This window comes from Gallus gallus, chromosome 1 (assembly GCF_016699485.2).
Source record: "Gallus gallus isolate bGalGal1 chromosome 1, bGalGal1.mat.broiler.GRCg7b, whole genome shotgun sequence".
Lineage (NCBI taxonomy): Eukaryota > Metazoa > Chordata > Aves > Galliformes > Phasianidae > Gallus > Gallus gallus.
Window position 1 is genome coordinate 55794957 of NC_052532.1, and position 21158 is coordinate 55816114.

Genomic DNA, 21158 nt, shown 5'->3' on the forward strand with positions numbered 1-21158 from the left:
CCACATCCAGCTGGCTCCTAACTAACACCCTTGCATTTCTCATCTAGTCTGTGACTCGCTGCTTCCAAAATCCTAGCAGTGGAAGGAATCCTGCATCCTGCCTTGCACCCAGCAGTGCAGGGAGCAAACATCTTAGCAGCTGACCGCTACCTGGAGAGCAGCAAAATCAACAGTTCCTGAGTCAACGGTAGATGCTTTCAGCATATTTAGTATTGTAAATGCCCAGGAGAAGGTGAAGCAGCATGTAAGATGGAATCATCACTTAATAGAGGGAAATGAGCAGTCGGTCATTTAAGAAAGTATCACATATGGAGGAAATTCTGTTGTTTAATGCCAAGTAGAATAGAGCATTCACATTTGCAATCGGCCCAGCATAGTAATTTCTAATGCCTGACTCCAAATAGACTGAAGTATAAAACCTAACAAAAGTACAAAACTGTAAAGGCTTTCTATCATTGCAGCAGTCGTTATAAATACTATTTTGTACTGACTTATTTCAGTAATCGTTGCAAAGTCCCAGAAGATGGTTTTAATAGATGCTTTCCTTCATATCACCTCTCAGAGAATGACAAATAGCTTCTTGTAAAGCAGACATGCCCAGTTTTAAACATACCCACAGCTGAGCAATACAACACACTTACAGGTACCAAGGAGAAAAAATTATTTTACATCAACTTCCTTATGCCTGTGGTTACTGTGCTGTTACCTGTTTCTCTTTTGGAGAGCTGCTGGCAGTCTCATGTCTCACTTTTTGCAAACACTGAGTGGGTGCTCCCAGGGACCAGAGCAGCACCGTTCCTCCAGCAGCATGTGGCTAAGCCCAGCACAGGAGCAGCATCGTTAAGCATTCTGGTACAGTGGAAGGCCGCACAGTGTCTGCTGACTGTATCAGCTCAGCTGAGTTTAGTTGCTTGTGTACTGTCTGTTCAATTTAGAAGCAGCAGGGAAAAATTCTGAGTGCAATTTCCAAGCCTGTAAAATGTGATGCACAGTTGCAGCCACTGCAGCACTGTTTTTCTCCCAGCAGAGTTAACATGGCATTCACGATGACAATGCTGTTCAGCCACAGCAACGTGAGCTGTTCAGCTGCCGTACACGTGAGTGGAGCTCTCAGATAAGCACCAAGGATACAAACAGGATTCTGATAAGCAGGTTAGATAAGCAGTGTTCAGATAACAACAGACCATACAAGGACTGTCCAACTTTTTGCCACTTGTATCTATAAGCTGCACAGTAAATCAGCTGGCAGTACACTGCTTTCAAGAGGAAAAGGTGATGGATAACTTGTAGAAATTAAGGCATATACAGTCTGTTGCTTTTCAAATAATAGTTACTCCATCAGTAATTCATAACCTGTAATAGGGCACTTCTGGTTAGCCTACCAGAGATACTCCCCATAAATAGGAACAATTCCACAATTGCCAGGACAGTACTTCACTGTTACCTGTACACATCTGATTAAAAAAGAAATCCCATAAAAGAAAAAAAAAAAGACAAAATCTTTCAGGAATGAGACACAGCAATTTGATCAGTGTGAAGGCAGCATGTGTGAAGGCGGCAGCAAAAGATGCATGCTGGAGAGGAACTACAGCTAGGGAGCAGCAAACAGATGGCAGCTTCCAGCAATCCCTGCAGGGAAGCTGAGCAGTCGGTCTCTTCGCACCACTGCCACGACACTTCTCTGTGCATCCCACCAAGAGAAACGCTGTACTTAAGGAAACCTCTAGCACAGAACATCACTTAGCACTTGGGACATGACTTGTTGCAGGGTCACATAAGTAGCCAAGAGAACTGCTGGGATTGATGATCCTGGATCCCACTCCCTGGCCATCGGCTTTAGTGCATGCCAAACCCTCGATTCAATGAGATAAGGGTGTCAACTGCAATGCTTGGAAAGTATAGGCCTCAGAGCAGTGAGGCAGATATACCAACATCATCTGAATATCCTTAAAGCTTCTCCAATCCTCTTGCTTCCTTTAAATTCATGCCTTACTTTTGTCAACCTTTCCAACAGCAGTTGTTAACTAGCAAAACAGTTATCACCTCACTTTTTTGGTCTTAGTTACTGGAATCCAACAGGCAACTGGGGGAACTCTTCATTCTTCTTCAGGCATGTTGATGCAATGAGCCAAGTGCAAATTGTTAATCTAAGTGTATTTCAGAACACTTAGAAAGCATGAAGAAGATACCGCCTTTTCTACTTTACAGGAACAAGGAGAGGTTAAGTATTGTGCAGGAGATCCAGCTTTGATTTTTAGCAGAGTTCAGGATAAAATCCAATGCTCTGGATTCCAACTCTTCTGCTATAACTGTGGTGTCTCTTGGGCTTTTTCTAAAGCATGGGTTTATAAGTGCATCAGCAAAATGTACTAGCTAATGAATGGTAATTAAAACCTATCGTAAATCTAGTGTACACTTAACACCTGCTCCATCCATTGAACTAAAGCATGGAGAAAGCCTTCTATAAGAAGAGTGAAAGGAAGTGTAATTAGAAAAGCCAGCAAAAGTCATGCGTTTCTTTACAGATATTATTCACAGCAATTCAAAAACCATCAAGTGATTGTGAAGCCCACATCTCATTTTAAAAAGTGACTTGAACCTCTCCCACAAGGTGGCAGTTAGGCAGCATCTGCTGACCTTCAGTGGGACTCAGGTTCCTACCTGTCTTTGGGTATTTGAAAACTAATAATATTCAATAAGTCATTAAACAAGAGGTCCCATTCCAGGAGGTTACAGGATGTACATTCTCTTTTAGCGAGATTCTAGGATAATGTAGACTCCATTTTTTGGTCCAAGTGTGGCTTTCGATTTCAGCTGCAAAGGAATCTGAAAGACAAAACAACAACTTAAGTCTGATTGTACGTACTCATTTATGTATACGTAACCATCCCACATACTGACAGACATTTTTGCTCAGGGACCAATTCATACCAGGATTACTGTGGAAGCAGTAAAGTGCTTGTTTTACAGTCAGCTGTGGTAGTATATTAAATAGAATTTATAGCCAAAGGCTGAAGCAGTAGTTGCCCAGGTATACGGTAGACCTGAACAGAAAGAAATTAACTCTGTAAACTCTCGAGCTGCTGAGGAAGTGACAGGTGCAATATGTGCAGCAACAGGCATATACTAAAGTGCTGAGATCCTAAGAGGAAAAGAGATATACCTCTTCTCTCTGTATAAACCAATGTTTTTTGATTGCAGTGTTGATACACTGCTCTCCATCAAGGCAAGGGCGTGTAACTGTTTTATTACAAAAATTGTAAGGGTTAAATCACATTATGATTAAAGCATGCAGTTAGGGTCTCTCGTCCCTACTTAATATGAAAGTGGTTATCAGTTTTCTGTAATGAAGAGAAATTCACAAAGGCAAGTAAGTCATCCTGTCCAGGATAAACTGTCAACCCAGTGAGGTTGACACGTGGGGCCTTTAAGCTTCTGCTTGTACAAACCTCAGTTTCTGGGCAGGTCTTAAACCGAAACATCTGCAAAATCCTCAGCAGAGTCATTTTTGTCGCCAGCAAACCCATCTTCCTACCAATACAGCCACGGGGTCCCGCTCCAAAGGGTAGATATGCAAAGGGATGTCGCTCCTTCTTGGCCTCCTCTGTAAACCTGGAAGGTGAAAAGACGGCAACCAGTTCAATAAACTTTTTGTTCCTAGTTCCATATTATTTTATTCACACTTCAAAAGTTATTTCTATTCCACTTAATGGACAGATAAAGGGACTATTGTCAGATTATGCCCCTAAGTCAACTGTTACTTGAGTTGCAGATATCAGCCTTTGCCAGCTGACAGCAACAGACCGACATGTACAACTTGCAATCTGTTTTTAATGTACTGCTTTATTCAATGACCATGTTCAGAAGAATGACATGCTACATGCATAGACCTGTGTATGTATAGGGAGAGATTACAGCTTAGAGGAAACAGACTGGAATATAAACTAACCACCACTACCAATGGTGCTTCATTGCTGTGCACTGTAGGAGCAAATCAACAATAATTGGTTTTAGCCTTCCTGATTTCTCTTGCAAAGTGTGGTGAAATCTTCTCATGGGATTGGACAGGCAACGGAAGATAGCTGCTATAATTCAGTGCAGCCTTTCCTTCTGCTCTTAGTCCAAAGAGACTTGCTTCCCAGCTAGGAAGTGTTAACATTGCAGACCCTTCTGTTTTCAGAGTGGAAGCACCCCAATTTATTTACCAGAGTAAATGTTAACGTGGTAGCCTGTACACAGGTCTGCATCAACTACCTATCTTAAAAATACTTGAACAATTCATTAGAAATTAGGATTTTCTTCCCCTACCCCTCACAAAGAAGGAAACAAAACATCTATATGAGCAATAGTCATTGTCTACAAAATTGGCTGTATATTAGACACAGAGGTGAAATTATCCCAGAAATCTACATAGTCCCCTCAGGTCATAGAGTGTTCAGAGGTGTCCTGGTCGTAGAGAACTTTTTCAGTTCTGGATGCTGTAACACAATAGAAAGCACAACAATAACAGCGGAGTGGCAAGGTCCCAGGCCATAGCAAGTGAGGATTTGCTCAAACACTACAGCTGTGGGCACAGAAATAAAGGAAAGAAACTGTTTACCTTCAGAAGGCCTCAGGTAAGCAGGGATCTCCAGCAAGATACCCTCACCTCCACTGCCAACCTTTAAATAAGGTCTGGGAAGGGGTCACTCCTGGCTCCACCCCTTCTGGTCACTCAGGAACATTGCATGCACCTGAGCTCCCTTGGGTTGGTCCTGCCTTCCCACCAGGTGCTCAATCACTGCTTCAAGCCCTGACTTAGCATTTCCACCACAGCATGCCAATAAAAGTTCTGGTTTTCATCTTCAGGGTAATCCTTGAAAATCTTTTGCTCACTTACATACGGTCTTCAAGAACTTCAGACTACTAAGGTCCAACAAGCTCTTGCAGGATTTAGAAATGAAAAGTAATACATCCTATTTTGAGGTTTGGAAAAAAATAACAATGTATTTCTGCTAACTCTATCCCCATGCTTAGATACCCTAAATTAGATTGAAATACTACCGTAGAAAGTACATAGATCCCCAAATTTGGTATGGAAGGACCATACCTCACGTATTGAGCACTGCTGACTGTTGCATGCTGAGTCAAGGGGTCTTCAGTCCTCACTATCCATTTTACCTCATTGTGCACCGTTAAGGCAGTGAACAGTGACAACATTTCTAGATAAACGTTAAAAAAAATAAAGCAACAAAAAACCCACTCTAGACTTCCAGTTATTGCTAAGATTCCTGCCTAACAAGAGCTCTGAGCTTGTATTATTTTCATATTGCTCTTCTTCATGACCTGAGGTGCTTGGTACAGTGTATGTCAAGATTTGCTCCAGAAGAAATCCATTGGGCAAACCCACCTACAACACACATGTTGACCAGCTAGCAAAGACAGCTTTGGGCTGCCTGCATCACACCATTATTTGCAGAATATACACGTTCTTTCTTAGTAGACTTTTCAGCACGGCAGTAGCTTAAAATATAGCTGCCCACAAAACAGCTTAAAATAAAGCTGCGCACAAAACAAAACTGTGCTTCCACACAGCACCACAAAGCTAAAGCTCTGTGGGCCCTCCCTGTAAGCTCAGTGCAGCAGCTGCGGGGTACAAAAAGACAACTTGTCAGCAGTCCTTGTAGCTGAACATAATAAATGTTCCATGTGAAAATACATCTTGCTAAGCAGAGCTGAGAAGCCAGGATCCCAGCTTATGGACAGAGAGAATATTCCCAGCAGGAGATGGGATAGGTTCCCCACTCACAGCATTCCCAAACTATTACAAGATCTCCAGTGGAAAGACTGCTCCAAATTAGCCAGGAGCTGGATGAGGCTCCTGTGCAGCTTCGTGCCAGTGAACATACTGCCTCACTGCAGAATTTCCATGCCCAGAAGTGACAGTATTTGAAGCAACTGATTTGGAAACATCTGAAAACCCGAAGCCTGCTTCAGCTGTTGACCAGACTTTGCGTTATCTCCAGGAAGCACCACTATCACCAGTTGTCTAATCTGGTAGAAATAATGTATTTTAGGATCTAAATTAAACTGTGATATGCTTAACAAAATACTGTTCCAGGTGAATTACAGGAGGCTGCAGCTGTGAAGAAGCAACAGTACCTGATGCCCCCACTGGACAGGCTGGGGACCTGTGCCCAGCCCACCCTAAATGCATTCCAACATCATTAAAAGCAGGTTTTTGGTCTAAACTTGTCTTAATAAAGACTTCAGCTTAAGAATGGAAAGCATACACAACATACCTTTCAGGAATGAATTTCTCTGGCTCTGGCCAGAACTCTGGGTTGTGGTGGAGATGTCCAACTGCAGTTTCAATGACAGCCCCTGCAGGAATACGCTGTCCCAGCACCACACAGTCCTTAGCTGCTTCCCGAGTGAACCTGCAACAGCAAGTGTCATGTATCCCAGATGATTAATACAGGTAAAAACACAGCAGGAGGGAACCATAAAATTCATTTATTGACCCCACAATTTAGCGGGCAACCCTTTCCCAGTATTTAAATAAAGCAATCTTTGCTTTTCTTCTCAGGTTACAATCGTCTCCACCTACCTAGAAGCACACAGCCCCAGCCCAGCTGGCTAACTTTTGCCCTTTTCACAGATCTGGTTGCTTATGATCTTCAGAAGTGCTAAGCTGTTGAACTGCAAAGGTGTTGCTAAAGTCAGCTTCAGACTCATTTTTTTTATGAAAGCAGCAGATGGAATGTGCCAGTCTTCTCTGATAACAGGTAGAAAGAGTATACCGTTCTGCCTTCAGGAAAAGTTATATCAAATAGAGGGTTTTTTTTAGTTTATTCAGCTGCCCCCACTTTAGGGCAACACCTGAATCTTAGCAAGGGTTGGTTTTAATGTTAGGGCTAAGTGCTCTACTGCTGTTACAGAAATGCAATCAATTCACAAGCCTTTGAGCAACTGCAGTTCATGTGCACTCATCAAGGACAGGCAAGAAGTCAGCAGCACAGCTCTCCAGCTTCCTCCCAACCCACAGTGGCCTGCAAAGAATGGGACTGTCCTCAGGAACCTCACTGTGACAATGTGGCCCAGACAGGCAGCCTGCCAAGTCTGAGTTTGGGTCTGCAAACCTTGCAGGAATGCTGGGCAAGTGTGCATGTGTGCAGCGGCAGATCCCAATCTGGATCTCTTGGAGCTTGGAGGGTTGCTGCAGATTCCAGCCCAGCACCAGCTGGGAGCACTGGGGCTCCCACTGCTGCTCCCCACACTGAGCCAAAGGAGTTGAATGAAGATTTCAGTTTCAGAGCTGTCAGTCAAGTGCTATTACAGAGACACATTCTTTCCTCACTGTCACTCAGTTTCTCTCCTATAGACAAATAAATAGCAGAGATTCCAAACCTGGAACAAAACACTGACACATTAAGAAACACATTGACAAGCCATCCCTCTCATCCTCACAAGAATTTGGTGACAGTGGAAATGTGAGTTTTGTGGAAGAAAGTTCTCCAGCTAGTAAATTATTTTTTTTTAAAGGACCTCATTTTATAGAATGCTTGGCTGCTACTGGATACTCTCCTGAATACTGTATTATCCTTGTCATAGGCAACTAACATCTTTCCAAGGCACAGGGCTGTCCTATCCACTGCTCATCCATCAGAGTAAAAGCCAGATCAATAAACACCACTGACAACACCAGCGGAAACTTCAGAACAACTTTGCTCCATTCTCATTTTGTTTCCTATTGGACAAACATTGATTGTTTCCCTGTGGTTCAGCTGAAACCCAAAGATCCCTGATGCTTTAACTGTTGAAACAATTTCCACTTGTATACCATGTATAACACACTAAAGCTCAGTTATCTCATCCATGAGCAAGTATCTTTGACATTTACTCTCTGAGCAATCCTGCAGATGCCCGTGGAAAAACCTTGCACTGTAATCTTTGGGAATGTATAAAAGGAATGTGATTTTAAGCTTATTTAATTTTAAGGTGATTGCAACTGAGGGGCAAGTTTTCCAAAGGCTGTCAAAGTAAGCTCAGCTTTGGCTCTTTTCCAGTCATCTGAAATTTCCTCCCAGCTTAACAATAAGCAGCACAACAAGCTGGCTGCTTTGTAATGTTCTGCTCTTAACATTTACGCCTGTGAGAACCTGAAAATTCAACAATCAAATGGTTTTGTAATTTATTTTGTGATTTATTTCCCCCTTCATTTTCAGTTCACTGAGTAATATTATTTGTGGGTGGGTTGGGAAGAAACTTCAAAAATCTAATGGATGTAGCCATTTGCTTAGTGATATTATTATAGCACAGTGTTAGTGTAAAACAGGGAGGGTACAAGTTAAACACATGTAAAATTGAGTTCAGTTTTCCGCATGTGCAAACCTTCCAAAGACTTATTGACTAGAAGGTCACTCATCCAGGGTCATTCTTTGCTCCCCGCCCATGAAGTGCACCAAAGCAGCACCATCTGGCTTTCTCAGGCCAGTTCTGCTGCAGAATGGCTCTGTCCTCTAAACTTACGGGATGTGAAGAACGGCAAGAGAGCAATCTTGGCCAATTTGTTGCAAAAAAGCTGCTTTAGAAATACGAGGATGAGCCAGTTTTCCTTCAATAGGCCACATTATATCTTCCAAATGCACAAGCAGTATTGATGTTGGCACGGAGACCAAGAGCACGTTGGTCTTCCAAGAGTAGATTTCCATTTTATATAGCTGGAAATCTACCCTGCCGAATCAGAAGTGGGGGGAAAAAAAAGGTACCTGAATGCAGGTGGAAACATGCGTAATGTCTCTGCAATCACCATGTCCAGGTAAGGGAGCTCCTGTACATTTTGATAATCGGTGATCATCTGAAAAAGCAGGAAGAAAGGAACAGTTGCATTTTCTCACACTGGCGTGCCAAACTCATCCCAGATTAGCTTTTAAATCATCTATTTTTCATTGGGCATTTTTCCTGTAGAACTCGAAGTCTCATCTAAAAGACTAAACGATAAAATTATACAAAAATGTGGGCAGTAATTAAATGTGTGTATAACATTCCTTTCATCATCAAAACACTTTGGTGTGCAGCCCAGCTGAAGATATAATAATAAATCAACTTGCTAGCGAGTATTTAAAATAGGGCATTGTGGAAAGCAATAATAGCTCCAGCAGTCATATTGTTTTATTCATGCACTGAGATCCGCACTGGACCTCCATTCCCTTCCAAGACCAGCAGTGTGGCAAAGCACTTTCTTCCTAAGAAACAACACATCAGTTATTTTTTGTTGATATTGGAGCCAACGCTTTGCCCTTTCCCAAAGTGCCAGAGCCCTGAAAGGTCTGTGGAGGGGTGGGAGATGGCACCAGGACACCGAGCAGGTGTGAAATCCATTCCTTTGCATGTCCATGCCTTGTGTAACACTGCTAAATTTTGCATGGTGGGAAATGCCAGAGCCCGCATTTTCATAAGCCAACAGAACTTCCCAACCCATGAAAACACACAGTCAGCACCGCGACCCAAACTACAGTGTAGTTCTGAAGGCTTCGCCCTTTGACAGGCAGCAAGAGACAGCAAACCGAGGATGATCTACAGCTGCTGAGACACAGCTCAGCACACAGACGCACAGATAATTTCTCCCTGCTACCTTCCTCAGAAAAAAAGGATGTTTTCCCCGTCATTATTCAGTGTTCTCAGCAGAGGGCAGCCAAAGTACATCTAACCTCGTCGGGAGAGAAGTTTTGTTTTAAATTAGAGCATCTCCTAAAGACTGACACGGGGTAAATTGGAGAAAAGCACAGACGTCAGAGTAGACTAAACCTTTTATGAAGATTTGGGGCCCCTGCCGTTCACAAAGGGGACTGGATTCCATCCTTCCTTTATTTACTACAGCACTTTTCATGTATAATGCATATTTTATTGAATTTTCATGCAAAAACATATGGTACATACTGCAAATACTAAGCAGAGAGCAGCTCCAGATGGTATGCAGAAAAGACGTACAATAGAGCGAGGATACCTTGCTGGATTAGGGTATCCCACTTATTCAGAACTAAGCCACCATGCACCATTTCACATCAACTGATCTTTTCTAGGAAGGAAATAGATACATTCTATTATCCTCATTTTTTTTTTTCGGCTCAGGAGAGCAAAAGCAAAAACAGAGAACAAAAATTTGCACATGCTGAGCAGAACCAGTGTCTGCTCTTCTCACAGAGAAAAGAAGATGCCACTCATCTTGTCAATATATGAAGTATTTTGTCAGTATATGCCAAATATTATCAATACAGGAAGTACAGACTGCCCTGACAGCTTTTCAATGCTGTTTTTCATGTTGCAGCAGTGCCTATTAACTCAAACCTTCGACTTAAGTCAATGGTTATCAGACAAAGAGACTCAAACACACAAATAGCAGCAATGTCATGAGAACCACGACTGCAGCCTGGGCTAGGAGCTGCACTCCAGTAATTTATATAAGAGCAAAGGCAGGAGGGTGATTTTATCGTTCTTGTTTTGCAGAAGGGGACATGAAGTTCAGGGGCTGCCTGCCATGCCCACGCTCACACAGGAGATGGGTAGCAGAGGCTGGACATAAAGCACAATCAGACTCAATGGCCACACTGTCGTTCTCCATGGCAGCACAGGCACCGTGGGCTTTAATGCAAATGCATGCTGTGGTGTGTATTTGTTCTTTTCTCCCCTCTGCTTTTTCTCCTGCTCTCCCGCATCTCCCCAAATCCCGAGTCCCCACTTCAGCCCCATTCCTGCTCTCACTGCCTCTCACAGCTGAGAAATGAGTCCAGGTCAAATGAGTGAGCGGTGAATCCAAGACCACACCACAATGTGTTTGATTCCCTGAGCCATGCGCTATCCACTGGGCCTTCTTGCCTCTCTCATAATCCCTCTACTTACTTCTGGAGTCAATAATTAAGATAATTATATGGTAACCTGATATAATAAGTAGCCACTAAATCAAACCATACATCAACAAATAATATAACACTAAATTACGTGAGCTTTGATTTGCTCTTTCAAATAGGTTCTATACCTTCAGGGGATTAGCAGTTTAGAGAACAAAACAAAAGTGCAAAACCAACTGATTTTCCTTGGAAGAAAATTCCTTTTGCTTACATACAGAAAAAGGGGTCAGTCAAATGGCAGCACAGTGAACTCAGCTATCATGAGCATGGCAGACACATCAGTCATTTCCTACATCTGATGCAGCTTAATTATTGGCACTTCCATGCTTTTAACATCAAAGTAACTGAACCTAATTTAGTCGTTGTTTGTAAGGTCTGACCCAGGGCTGTGTAAAGTACACACCAGCCAAGTATCCCTATTTGGGAAGGACATTTTGCCACTTCTTTTTTTCTTCCTGTCAAAGAAAATATTTTCCATTTGTTTTTCCACTCCCTCTCTTCAAATTATTCCTTTAGCCAAGCACATTTCAAAAGAACTTAAATTTGCCTTTCTCCCCACATGTCCCTATTTATATCTTTAAAATGCTGGCAGATTTGCTGGGGAGAAAGGGGGCTGCTGTGCAAAGTTGCCACTTTAACCCCCTCCAAAAATATTTCAACGTTGGCTTTTACTCAGAATGGGGTATATTTTCATTAACAAAGAGATTTCATTCTGCAACAAGTAGAGATGTGGGGGGAGAAAGGAGGCACCACACTGCAGGTAATGAAATATTCTGTATTTTAATTTTGCAGCCACTGCTTTGCACAGCAGTTTGTCTGACGCTTTGCAAAGCCCTGTAGTATCTCTCCCTGCTGACTTGGAAGTGGAACAGCCATGTAAATCTTGTGGCATTTCTCTTTGTGCCTCTTCCCCCTTTTTGACTTCCAGAGGGGTGGTGGTACGCCTTCACCCATCCCAGGCAAATGACTCACTTCTGAGGTCCAGCAAATGTCTGTTTTGGCTACAAATTCTCTTTTATGTCTGGCAGCACAACCCAGGCTTCAAATCCCTAGAAAAAGGTGGGAAATTAATTCCTAACCCCACAGAGGACCCTGCAGCAAAATACTAGCCGTGATTATAAAATTCTCTACATGCTACAAGAATGATGCATGTTTTAATCCCCATAGAAGTTCCAAGAGAGATAACTGCCTTCAGATCCACCTCTGCTTTTCAGTTTTGGCTTTAGCGTTTTCAAGGCAGGCAAACCTATTTTCTGCCACCACCCTCAGTTAACTTTTAGTTCTTCAACGAGCACCAAGGGAATCAAAGTGCTGACATGAGAGGTCTGGCCAATCTTTCTGCTGCAGTTTGAGATGTTACTGTTCCCAGTTGCTCGCTTCTCTTTGCTGGCTGTGGCTACAGACACCACAGCCAAGTCAGCAGAAGGGAACATATGCCTGCACCTTGGCTGCTTCCATACAACGTCCAGCATGAACCTATCTTAAGCAACATTTTAAGACAAGATATCAAATTTTCCCCCAAGTAGATGTCAAGAAAGGCACAGATCCTCCCTATCACCTCCGTTTTGGGAATGGTAATCCAAGCACTCATCAGTGAATACAAGATTTCCACTTACCCTATTGGTCATGGTCTGGTGGCACTCAGCAGCCAGAAACAAAAAAAAAATCAGAGAAAATTCTATGTAGCTGACAGAGTGTGACATGCACTTGAAATTGATTTGGAAGCAGCGAAGGCTGCGGAGACCACATTCCTCACAACTGATGCTGCTGAGTCACGAGCTGGGGCTGGACCAGCTGTGGTTTCGGAGAAGTTGCAATCCAAATCAAACATCTCATGGGCAGGTGTGACTGTGACAGCACCCATGTCAGAGGGATGATGCATACATCTGCTTAAGTGCAGATGCAGATCCATGAGTTATCTGTGCACATAGAGCTGCACAGCCCACATCAGCCCTCCCACAAATGTAGACCTAGGAAAGCAACAGGATAGGAGAAGGTGAGTCAGCAACAAACCAGCATAATTCCGGTGAATCTCACTCATCCTCCTGCCCAAATTCCAAAAGAGCTGTTGAGCACATAGCCAGTCAGTATTTACAAACAGGACAATGATGTTTCTTGATCGAATGGATCAAAAGCTGCTGATAGATCAAAGAATCTGTGTGGGGTTTTGACCTTTCTTTGGTCACTGCAAGGAGCTGCTAATCCACCAAGAGAGTGACAGCCTGTTTGCCATGCTTAGCCTGGGAGAGGGGGAGAAACGCTAGAATGCTGCGCGAAGATAGAGTTGCTCTGTGACAGCCTTTCTAGCAACCGCATCAAGACAGGAAAGGTTAGGGACAGGGCAGCACCCAAGCTACAGATCAATGAAAAAAGGGTTGGGGTGGTTCAACAAATGCCTATCTGCAACTTGCTTAAAGAAAGCTTGCCTAAGTCGTACCGCTTTCACAATAACCTCCCTACGAAGGCAGTGAAGCAGCGACAAATTTGCCCAAGTAAGATTTCTTGGCTTCAGCCTCAGAACTTGGATCATATACTGAAAAAAAAAAAAAAAGAAGAAGAAGCCCAACCACTTAAGGCAGTCATCATAAGATACCTATTGCAAAATCTCTCTCTGCTATTTGCTGAACGAGATGTCATCCTGAAGCACGGCACCGAGCAGAACCAGCCCTTGCTGCTGGGGAAAAGGGACCTGCAGCTCCCAAGCCCCCTAGCCTCAGAAGGCAGGCAGGACAGAGGCAGTGCATCTGTTTCTTGAAGAGGCACTGTTTTAAGATACAGAATAGTGTACCTAAAATTACCAAGTGTCCACTGGCCCAGAGGCCTACAGATTAAGGCTTTTTTTTTTTTCTTTGCTGCTTTTTTTTTTTTTTTTTTTTTTTTTTTTACTTTTCTGGCAAAATATTCAGTTCTTCATTACAGACTGAGAACAAGGTGCAGGAAGGAAAAATAGGACAAGTCTCATTTCCAGATTAAGATGTATCAAGAGGCCTCCTAAGCTGCCTAGCACCTCTCCTCTCAAATTTTACAGCACATCTTTGTAGCACTAAAGTCTCACCAGCATCATTATGCCTTCTCATCATTCTCTCTGAAATGAACATTAAAGTTCCTCAGTCCCAGCCCTTCATACCTGCGTTTTCAGAAGCCCTGGAGGTGTTCAAAGCTGGACGAGGCCCTGAGTGACATGATCTATTGCTTGATCTAGCGGTCGGCAACCCTTCCTGTGGCAAAGGAGTTGGAACTAGATGATCTTTGAGGTCCCTTCCAACCTAAGCCACTGTATGATTCTATGAAATGAATAAAAGCCATCAAAATCATGTACTCTCAAGTTTTCCCTGCGCTTCTTTGTCCTACGTGGGTTCACCATCACCTCTCATCTGCTCAGCTGATCATTCCATAGAAATGCAGCATGATCTCATCCCCACCTTTGGTGAATGTGGGGCACTGACTGCTTTTTTGAACTGGAGCATTACTTGGCTCAAGGCACTTCCCAAACTGCACCAGCACTCAAACTTCAGCACTCAGTGCATCAGGCATTTCAACGCCTCCCAGCTCCTCCTAAAGACCATGCCTGCCAAACAAATACAACCTTACAGCCTTTTGTTCAAAGAACCTGCCTCACGCCTCCTTTTTCTCCACCCTTCACATTTCCCTTTTGAGGCTTCCACTGCTACCTCTTGCCCCGTCCATCGCCATACAGATCACAGCAGCAGAGAGAAAGGCAGGTGCTGATTCACAGGCCAAGTTCAGAGGTGGTGGGAAAGGTTGGCACGCCTCTTATACACCAGTAACCACAATACACGCAGGCCTTGCAGCCAAATTCCCTCCATTACTTTAGTGCAAATCCACACATCTCCCTGGGGTTGTATCACTGTAAAGGAAAGGAAAATGTGGTTCTAAGTATGCACCCAACAGCGCTGGGGAAAGAGCCAGAAAGTATAAGGTTACACCAATGTCAACTGCCTTTAATGCTACTTTGCTTTTCAAATCAAAGGCTTGAGCTCTTGACAGAAGGCAGACCTGTACTACCTCCGCTAGCTATTTTGGTGCCAAAATAAGGCCTTCATAGCATCACTGTTTGCAACGAAACTTCTGCGAGATAAAAATATTTCCTGAAACTGAACAGTGCCCCCAAACCAAACAGATAAACACAAGTCTGTAACCAAAACAGTCAGAAATTCTCTGCCACCTACGTTACTACTGACACATGGTGATCAGCAAGAACAGAGTGAGTGCCATCAGGTAGAGGATCTGACACAAAAGCAACAAAAGAAGAAAATTGTTAGAAAAATCATTTGTGAGTCAAACTACAAAATAAAAGAGAGGAGAAAATAAATGTACATCAATGCTGGTTTTGGGAATCTGTCAGCCCCACCTGGTCCCAGACTCCAGTGCCAAGAGAAGTGGGTGTCCTTCAGTACAAAAAGAGCAAATACCGGGAAGTGAGAATGGGCATCCGGGGCTCTGCAGTGCCACAAAGGAATGGGCAGGCCCTGTGCACTGACAGTGCCCAGTCAGGATATGTTTAATATGCAAATGCCCTTGCTAGACCTATTTCTATTTTGTTTTATTTTATTTTATTTTATTTTATTTTATTTTATTTTATTTTACTTCATTTTGTTTTATTTTAGTAAGTTTGGTGGAGAAGAGCGGCTCCTCTCCAGAAGTGCTTCCCTACTTGCATGCAATCAGCGCCCAACTCCAGCTGTGTGTGGCTGTGGTACATCTGTGGCTGCTCACTGTAGAGGGCTAAACTCATCAGAGGCACAGGGATTGCCCATTTCTCACCTCCTTCTCCTTAAAGAGCACTCAGCCCCCGGAAACCCCCCTGGTTCTCTGTCCCTCAGCTCACCTCAGCCCACTGAGACTCCAAAGACTCTTTCAACACTTGTCTGACACAATCAAAATTTCTACTTGGGTGGCAGAAATTCTGAATGGTGAAGTATCCCAGTGGGAGGGAGGCAAGGAGGAAATTAAGCAGGAGAAAGGAGTGCCAGAGGCCCAACAGGCTGAGAAAGAGAATTATAAAACTGGGGTAGGTCTGTCCGAAGGGCATGTCACCAGTCCAAAGCACATTAAGCACTGAAGTTCGTGCAAGACTTAATCCTGCCTGCTATAGAAGTGTCCCTTGGTGGTTGCTGCAGATCTACAGGAATAAAGAGGAGGGAATTTCTTCCCTCTCAGCAGACATTAATGGTATCACATAAGAGCCAGATGATTTAATTTAATCATTCCTGCTCCAACTGGTATTTTCTATATGGAGGTGACAGTGCTTTAAATTAGGGCCTCGCATATAAAAGGCCCGTGTGTTTAGTTTAATCAAATGTTCATTTCCTCGCGTTATATTTATATTAAAAGACATCACCACGAATTTTCATGCTGCAAATAGACACTACTACATGGGCTGAGTAGTGAGGTCCTCATTGGTCATTCATCTCTACAGCTTAGTATGCTTAGCAGCCTTATGGACTGAGAGATGACTCAGGCCTGAGTATGTAGTTTTGGGAAAGATGCCCTAGAGAGCACAGGTTGACCTACAAGGAGAGCAGAGCTTTACGCAAAATGAATGACTCTGGTAATTCACCCTTCTGCAGATACTTAAATATGGGCCTGAGCCAGTGGCTGCTTAACTCATTGGCTTTAGCAGCTGCTGGATGAGACCTTTTCTGAATTAGTAAACAGGCAAACACTCATAACAAAGAAACTGCAAGATTCTCCCATCACTCAGCATAATTATTATTTGCTCTGACAAGGGCAGGTCAGTTTTAATACCATGCAACATTTATGTAGTGCCTGATGCCTTGAAAACAGTTTATGTACATTAAGTGCAGCGCAACAATAATAAAACTTTGCCTTTCCATAGTTGCTTTTCCCTTGAGGCTTGCGAAGCATTTAGCAAGCATTAATTAGTTGGTCATCTTCCAAACGCATGTGTGAGGTGCTCCTGGTAAATACTCCCTTCATGCACACAAGGGGCCAGCAGAAGTGCTGAAGACTGAAGCCAACAATTCCCGACCAGCAGAATCGAGTGCCCACCAGGGCCAGCCTGCATAAGTAGCCTGGGTTTTTTTTTTTAGCCTCAATCTGACTACTGTGAGTAAGAAGGCAAATGCTGCTCTGAATGCCTAGACTTAAAATGACCAAAAAACAAAAAATCCGTTGCGCAGCATTTAAATACATCTTCAACAAAAAGGAGCTTTGTTTGTTTTTAGCTGCCCAGATTGTAATTCAGGGCTGAGCTTGTCCTTGAGAAACTGGTGGTACTAAAAGTGCAGAAAGTAAAGAAGCTTTTCAGGTGTCAAAGTTACAATTCCTTACCGTAGACTCCTGCACTTCCTACCTAATTCAGGTAACAGCTTAACCCTTCTTGCTTTACTGTCTGCACAGTGAAGTATCAGAGCCAAAGGGAGAAATTATTTTCTAACACGTGAATTAAAGCTGATGAGCCATACGGAGCCTTTGAGCCAAGGAGTGCAGTTACACCCAGTTCACGAGGCAACTCTTTGCTTCCAGTTCCCTTTTCTCTCCATCCAGACAGTGCTAGCACAGACTGACCCTCCTTCCTAAGTAGGACCTGTGCCCTCATCCTGCTGCCTCATTTATTGACTGGCAATGTGACTTCTGCCATGCCCAGCCCCAACATCAAATTTTAGAGGATGTCCTTCTACAGGAGGGTAAAGTCTGCACCTGTTGCAAATCCTCACATTTTAGCTGAAAAATTGAGAGAAAAAGGGTAAAAACTTATTTTCTGACCAAAGCTATTTTATGTCTTTTCCTCTTCTGCTCCTTCTGGAATGTACTGACTGCCATGGGTATAACAAAGCAATTTACAATTGCTATGGCAAAAAAAAAAATGGATAGCACTTAAAACAGCTTTTGTGACTTTTCTCTCCAAAGCATGAAGAAGATCTTTAAAAAAACCCACAAACTAGATGCCAGTCCAAAACTCATGTCCCCAAGCTCAGTAGGGAGCTGGCTGCAAGCACGGGCACACAGCTTCCAAGGCACCATCCTATGATAAGCCCCTCTAGATATTCAGATAAAGCTGTCTGCAATGCATCCCGACAGACGCCTAGTCAAGGATTTCTCTTCCTTCTCCCTTTGCTCTCTGTCTTCTCCATCTGGGAACATAGAAATTTCTCCAAGCCTGTTCATGCCTAGATTTAGTGAAGCCATCGTGGTGTCATGTTCTGGCGCCAGTTTGTGTCTTTGCTTTCCTCTGCCCTTTGTAGAGCAGCATGGCACGGCTGTCCATCTGTTTATGATTTACTTCACACAATGACTTGGTCCTGATTACACTGATAGGCACAGTAGGTTATCTGAGGGCCAACTGGATCTCTACAATGACACTCAATCTGTACCCAGATCGTGGGAAGGTTTCCAATCAAAGAAAGGACAGTGACAAACTCCACTGAGACCTCCCCCAGGAGATCTTCCCTGTCCTTAATCACAGCAAGTAAAAGCAAAGGTATGTTTTTTATTCAGAATTCTTCTGCAATTACCAGCACCTAAATGTTCCACAAAAAATGAAATAGAAGGCAAGAAGCAAAAAAGAGAAACTAAGACTTGTTGAGAAACCAAACGTCTTGTTGACGTTTAAAGATGAACACTGGAGAAGAGACTATAAAAGAACAGCACTCTGTTCAGGAGGCCACGTGTCTAGTGGGCTCCTTTAGCACCATCCCAAAGCACACGGTCAGTGGAATCTGTGCCAAGAAAGAACAGAGCCCAGAAAGTGCATCTTTGTCACGGGGCACTGCATGCTACTACTGGTCGGGAGCCTTCTGAGCGTACAGAGTAACCACTGAGCACACGTCAGTGCAAAGAAAGAGAAACAACTCAAAAAGGAGGATGAAATCACACGGTCAGTAGTGAGGAAATACAGAATTCATTTGTAATCCGAACAAGGTCATGTCTAGCACATTTTAAGATGATATAAGGCTTTATGGGTAACACAAATGGAAAGTGTTGCTCATGATTTCTTTTGCTTTATGAGTAAGATGCTTTAGCCTTTATTTATTTATTACCTCACAGTCTCACAATGATCCTGGTGTGAAGACCAATTGCTATTCTTTCTCTCTGGCTTCTCAGGGATATTTTTGCTTCTTGAACCCCATCTGTCCTCTATAAGTCCCTGGCCATCTCACTCATTTACCTCTCCATAGTTCCAAGGAGACTCTTATTTTTGCAATACTTCACACCTCACCTCTGTGCTGTCATTATGGCCATGCTACCTTGAGACTTGCTCTTTTATCTTCCTCTTCTTCAAAGGTCTGCCTTGCACGACATCACAAAAGCTCTGGGGTGCAGCATGGAGATCTGGGAGAGCCCAGTCAATGCAGGGATACTCATCTGGAAGTCAGCCGGCCCCAAAGTGAAGCGCATTTAATCCAGAGGCTACTGAGACACAAATGTGACCTCCATAAAGTGACGTTTGCTGAATCATTCAGCACAAAAGAGCACTTTTAAGCCAGAAAACCCAAAAGCCATAGCAGTCTGCAGGGAGTTCACTTGCAATTTTGCCCACATAAAATACTGTATCCTTTGCCCTTTTTTAGCACAAATAGTGGCACAAAGATCTACGGGTGCCTATAGATGGATTAATTTGGAGAGAGAGATTTTCTAGGAGTACAAAGATGGAGCACAGCTGCAGGCTTTTCCTGTAAGGGCCTGGTCACACATGAGAACAGCTAGGCACACTCAGAACTCTACCAGCTCTGATTGCTCAAACATGAGCTAGGTCTCAGTATACTTAGAAACTGGCTGGAAAACATGAGATTTATGGCAAATCATAAAATTTTGAAATTCACTTGCCTTCTGGCTTCTGAACCGAGTTTCTTATTTTTGGTCTTACCTTTTCAAGTATCATGGTTAGCAGCAGGTTTTTTTCCCTTTTTTGGTTGTTGTTGTTGTTTTAATAAAGAAAGATAGATTCTGATTATACATCTGACTTCAGTGCAGGGTGGTTCAAAAGAATAGAAAACAAATATGCAGAGACTTGCTGTGCAATGTCAGGATGCTGGTAAAGCTCCATTTGCAGAGCACCTTGGGCCAACCCTGCCTGCCTTTTGGCTGCCTTCTGCAAGCACTCAGCTCAAGTCACACAGACCTTCAAAAAAAAAAAAAAAAAAAAAAAAGAGTCTACAAGAGCAGGAATTTCACGTGAATAAGCATCACGCAGGCATGAGCTGATCCTGGCTGTATTCTGACCCTTACAACAAGCATGTTTTTATGGCATGTGTTTTAGGGGGGATTACTGTGAGAGGGACCTCGGGAATTAAGCACCCAATCTCCTCTGAAAATGTCAAAATTGGCACCTTGGCAAAGCCTGGCTCAGAACGAGGTTGAAATATGCAGACAAAGTAATTGGGGGGGAACTGCACTGAGGCTATATATAGCATTTCGTTTCTGCTGGGTATGAGACGGGGGGTGGGGAAGGCAGGAAGTGAGGAGAAGAGGGGGGGAAAAAACAGATAAATTTGGGTTGCCGCTGTCAGACACAGATCCACTTATCTATGGCTGAAGCCCAGACAGCTGTGTGACTGCAAATGAAGAAAATTAATTAAAAAGCAAAAAATGAAAATCAGCAAGAAGAAAACAGAGAAAAAAAGAGGACTTTATGCTTCCCACACCTAGCCTGATGTATAAATATCTGACTGATGAAGGGTGCTTATTATTTCTTCGGCTCCATGTGTGTAAAGAAAGCTACAATTCTTCCAGCGAACAAGCAGATAATCACAAAGCCAGTGGCACATCTCTGCTATCCAAACTTTGCTGCTCTAGTTTAAACAACATTCTGGTAGTCCCATTTGTATAATACCTATGGTGCACTAAGACGCTGGAGAACAGGTTACTTGGGATCATATCCTGCCTGAACCATACCTCTCGTAAGAGAAAGCACTGGGAAGAACTGCAAAGTGGATGTGGTTCTTTTACACCTCTTACATATTTGGACCTGCCTCCTGTCAGCCTAACTTCAAGCAACCTCACAGTTTTCCCTCCTTTAGCTCCCAAGGCATTTGCAATGCAGCTCAGAAGAGCCAGACCACTGCCTTTCCTCACACATTCTCCTCCAATGCCTTTCACATTATAGTGCAGTAGAATAGAGCGGCATTAGTACTTTTGGCCTCTCTTTATGTGCGCACACATGTAAGCATGTGTATTTTCTGTAACACATCCATCAATTTGAAACAGTATGAGAAGGACTAAAAAAAAATATCCGATCTTTAAATCTCAGAAGATTTGAGGTGTCAGTGCTGTGAAGTCAGAAAA

The 21158-nt window shown here is 43.2% G+C and overlaps 1 protein-coding gene across 6 annotated transcripts in view; it reads right to left on the reverse strand.

Moving 5' to 3' along the window:
• Nucleotides 1-309: 309 nt before the first annotated feature.
• TBXAS1 (thromboxane A synthase 1) overlaps nucleotides 310-21158 on the reverse strand; it is a 250185-nt gene continuing 229336 nt past the window's right edge. For all 6 annotated transcript variants that reach the window (XM_040658534.1, XM_040658556.2, XM_040658528.1 and 3 more), the window contains 4 exons: nucleotides 8751-8839; nucleotides 6282-6419; nucleotides 3450-3612; nucleotides 310-2826 (listed from right to left, as the gene is read on the reverse strand). In XM_040658534.1, coding sequence (XP_040514468.1) covers nucleotides 2752-2826; nucleotides 3450-3612; nucleotides 6282-6419; nucleotides 8751-8839 — 465 coding nt within the window. In that variant the 3' untranslated portion in view covers nucleotides 310-2751. The remainder of the gene's footprint in view (nucleotides 2827-3449; nucleotides 3613-6281; nucleotides 6420-8750; nucleotides 8840-21158) is intronic.